The 4,096-nt window shown below is 38.5% G+C and overlaps 1 protein-coding gene across 1 annotated transcript; it reads left to right on the top strand.

Moving 5' to 3' along the window:
• The first annotated feature begins 397 nt into the window (after positions 1–397).
• LOC110676076 (mantle protein-like) lies at positions 398–1,150 on the top strand. The gene is made up of 2 exons (XM_021842577.1): positions 398–532; positions 597–1,150. Exons 1-2 carry the CDS (start codon positions 527–529, stop codon positions 1,098–1,100), a joined length of 510 nt encoding a protein of 169 aa, XP_021698269.1. The 5' UTR covers positions 398–526; the 3' UTR covers positions 1,101–1,150.
• The last annotated feature ends 2,946 nt before the right edge of the window (positions 1,151–4,096 follow it).

Genomic DNA, 4,096 nt, shown 5'->3' with positions numbered 1-4,096 from the left:
GGGCCCTAAAATTTTGGGCAAATGCAAAGAACATAGAGGCCTTTATTTCATAATTGTTTTTAACAAATATTCTCAAATTTTGTGTCATTTATTTTGTTCAATTTCATATATTGATTTTTTTGTTTTAACGCAAAAAAATGCGTTTTACGGCGTATGAGACGAGAGATATCAGACGATAACCTCTCAATTTCAAGCATCTTTACTTTCCCTAATGAAAAACCCTTTGTCCTAAAGGGAAATTTCCTCCAATGACGCACGTGTTGCATTTTCTGTGCATAATCCGCTAGACACAACACAACAGTAGTGTGACTGAAATCGGATATGTTTGCACTTTTGGGCACACCAAACAGAGCCAGCTTTCGCAATTCGCTCGATGCAACATTCCATTTGATGGACCATTTGGCAGTGCATTATAAAATACTCACCTGTCCGACGGCAAGACATCATTCGCAGATCACCATCTCGACGGACGAGTTCAGTTCGCCAGCGACTGGAGCGCAGTTCATTTAAATAAGGCATCTCAAACATGAAGGTAATCGAATTTCGGCGAGCATAAATGTGCAGATCTAATTGGCTTCGTTTTTTGCTCATTTCAGGCGTTCGTTGTGTTATCCATGGCTTTGGCCATTGCATCCTGTACGGTAGTCGATAGTTCCTCCAAGAAAGATAAACGTGGACTGTTTGACGGGGGACACGGAGGCTCTTACGATTTCGGTGGTCATGCAGAGCAGGAAGTTAAGCACGTGACCACTATCACTCAGAAGGTTCCAGTTCCCTATCCGGTCGAGGTCGAAAAGAAAGTCCCGCTTGAGGTGAAGGTCCCTTTCAAAGTCGAAATCGAGAAAAAGGTCCCCGTCGTGGTGGAGAAGAAAGTCCCAATCTACGTGGAGAAGAAGATCCCAGTCCACGTTGACCGTCCCGTGCCATACAAAGTGGAAGTGAAAGTTCCAGTTGTCGAGAAGGAATACATCGAAGTGCCTCAACCATACAAAGTTTATGTTGAGAAGAAAGTTCCAGTGTACGTCCCGAAACCAGTGTACATCGAAAAGCCTTTGCCGGTGACTTTACTCGTCAAGAAGACGTACAAGAAGGGATGGTGAATGATCGTTCTTTAGTTGATAAGTCTGAGGATGTTAGGAGAATAAAGTATGTAAATAGCTTTAAACAGTCCAATTGATTAGTTATTACTTTTAATCTGAAAAAGGATATAGGCCACTTTGGCCTCTATAACTTCTAAAACTTTCGTCTTATCCCTCCTGTCAATTGAATTCAACATGAGAGTATTGCATGATATACCGAATTGAGAAAAGCTGCAACCAAATTGGTGCCATATACATTGCACACATTGAACACATCATTCGTGTCTCACTGTGAGCTGATCGATATCTTTGCACTGTATGGCATTCAACGGCTTGATTGGCGGGTTTTTACGCGATCATATTGATCGATAATCGTTTACATTGGGGAAAAAATTTGAAAGTGTTCAGGCTTCTTATGATATCAATGTCTAGTGAAACATTCCTAAACTTGAATGGCAACATTTCATCTTCCTCACAAACAGTCACATTTTAACAGTAATAACCAACCTTTTCAGAGTAGCAGCCCACTCTGAGATATTTCAAATGGTTCACTTTCCCTTGAAAACACATGTATTCTATAATAACACAGCGCTCCATTTTTTGTTACAAGCACCAAAACATCGCTTAGTTTAGGGCTGCTGAATTTGTCCCTTCTTAAATATTGAGGGAATTTGAGTTTATTTTTTCAGAAATTGGTGATTTAAAATGATTTAAGTCCGGTTGCTAGCAAGTTTATTGCTTTTATTAAGATTTCTGAGCATAATTAACTACAGAACTCTGTTTTTGTGTTTTTGTGGGCTAAAGAGTACGAAACAACAAGGATTGTTATACACCCGAAATTAAACTTGTTTAGAAAGTACCTTAGTTTAAAAAAAAGTATTGTACTCATCCACATGAAGAAGAAGAATGATTGAGTCTTCCGTGGCATGTTTAAAACACTGTTAAATTGTGCAATTCTACGCATTGCTCAGAATCTAGGACAAAATGCCGGAAGGACAGAAAGTCGGGAAACTAAAGATGGAGGAGAAAAAAATTGTAATAGTAAAAGAAATACAGGAACAAGTACTCAGCACGGCGTGGTTGTTTTGGTGATGATTGAAGGGGCGATTGCTCTTGAGTTAACTAATGTCACGTGGCACAGATTTGATTTCTTCCTAGGACTTCTATTAGAATGTAATTGAAATCCTTTTTCAATATGACTGAAAAACATACATTAGGCCGTAACAAACCATGAACTCTTATTTGGTCCTCTTCCAGTATAATATGTCAAAGAGGGACAATGAAAACTTAAGGATAAGTTTAGCCAAATTCATTATACAGTCAGGTCTCCTATTAGACACATGGTTGGGGGGCGTAATAGGAATCTGCGTTATAGGAGACCCAGGGCTTATGGGATTTCATCACTTTGGGGGTGTTGTTGAATATCTCGTATGCCAAAAGAGATAGCACAGTACTGTCTTCGGCGAAGTTTCAGTGCTAAGGGGCCGACCATAAATGACGTAGCATTTTTTCATTGATTTTCGACACCCCCCTTACTATACCTTACTTTGGAATAAATCTTTGTCTTTATTCTCTAAATTCAAATCCATTCAGCAAAATCAGCGATTTTTATACAATCATCTTTATTAAGATTTGAACTTCATCATCGTTTCCCATACTGAAATATTCTTACACAACTTATAATAAAAAACAAATAGCATAATAAAAATGCTTATTTTTAATGATAGGACAATTTCGATAACACTTGAACCCGTAAAATCGGGTGTAATTGATCAGAAGGGTGAAATTGATCATCGTATCACACGATTTTATTTATTCGTAATGGAGCACAAATATCAATGTAAGCTGCAGTAAATGAACGTTGCTTGTCGTAACTATTGTAGAATTGTGTGTTGTGAAGTTTTTTGCGTTAAAGAATGTTTATTACTATGAAAATAACGTAAAATTTCAAAATCATGCAAGGTGCACTATTGACAAACAGCTATGAACTTCTATTTATAAGCAAGCATATAAACCTGAAAGTTTGTGAGGAAGCTTGAGATATATCCCCAAACCAGATTTCATCACCAAAACTCGTACCAATTAGCTCATATGGTTAAAATAATTGAATATCTGTTAGATACCGTAATTTCGGGTGAAATTGATCACTTTTCACGATTTATCTTGTCTGATTTCTATAAAGTTGAGAATGCCAAACAACTGAATGCAGGAAAACAAGTATGAAGGTGAGGCTCATTGACTCAAGTATCGAAATTTTCTAACAAATGTATTATTAGTGCTAAAAAATATGTCTAAAATAAAAAATCGGGAGGTCTCAATTCGGGGTGAAATTGATCACTTATCAATGCCATTATTGTTAATTTTCAAAACAACTTTACATAATAAATTTGAGCTTCCTGAATCCGAATATGCTTGCCAAATTTTTAACAATACAATATTTATAGAAATAATGAATGTTTAAATTTCAAGAATAACGCAAAAAACGCCTAAATGTATGCAATTTCCTTAGGAATTTCCTGATATGTACCAGAAATTCAATTACCTACCTTGATACCTTGATGGCTACAGCGTAGCATCACGCCATTGCCGGGCGTATTGTAGAGCTCCATCTTCGTCGGTCTTGGGCGAAACTTCTCCAGTTGCCCCGAACGTTTAGGGTCGCCAGGTCCTCTTCCACTGCGTACAGCCAGCGTATTCGTGGTCTTCCCCGAAGCCGCCGGCCTCTACCTGGTTCCCTGCTGAATATTATTTTCGCAATTCTTTCTTCCGACATTCGCACTAAGTGACCAGCCCACTGAAGTCTGCCGTATTTTACACGATTGATAATATTCGCATCTTTGTACACTTGATATAACTCGTGATTCATGCGTCTGCACCACACACCATTTTCGACTTTCCCACCGAGTATTGTCCACAGCACGTTATGCTCGAAAACACCGAGAGCTTTCCGGTCTGACTCTTTCAACGTCCACGCTTCGTGCCCGTAGAGAGCCACCGGAAGAATCAATGTTTTATAC

Source organism: Aedes aegypti, chromosome 2 (assembly GCF_002204515.2).
Source record: "Aedes aegypti strain LVP_AGWG chromosome 2, AaegL5.0 Primary Assembly, whole genome shotgun sequence".
Taxonomy (NCBI): Eukaryota; Metazoa; Arthropoda; class Insecta; order Diptera; family Culicidae; genus Aedes; species Aedes aegypti.
Note: the sequence above shows the minus strand (reverse complement) of the source record. Positions and strands in the feature narration are given on the sequence as shown.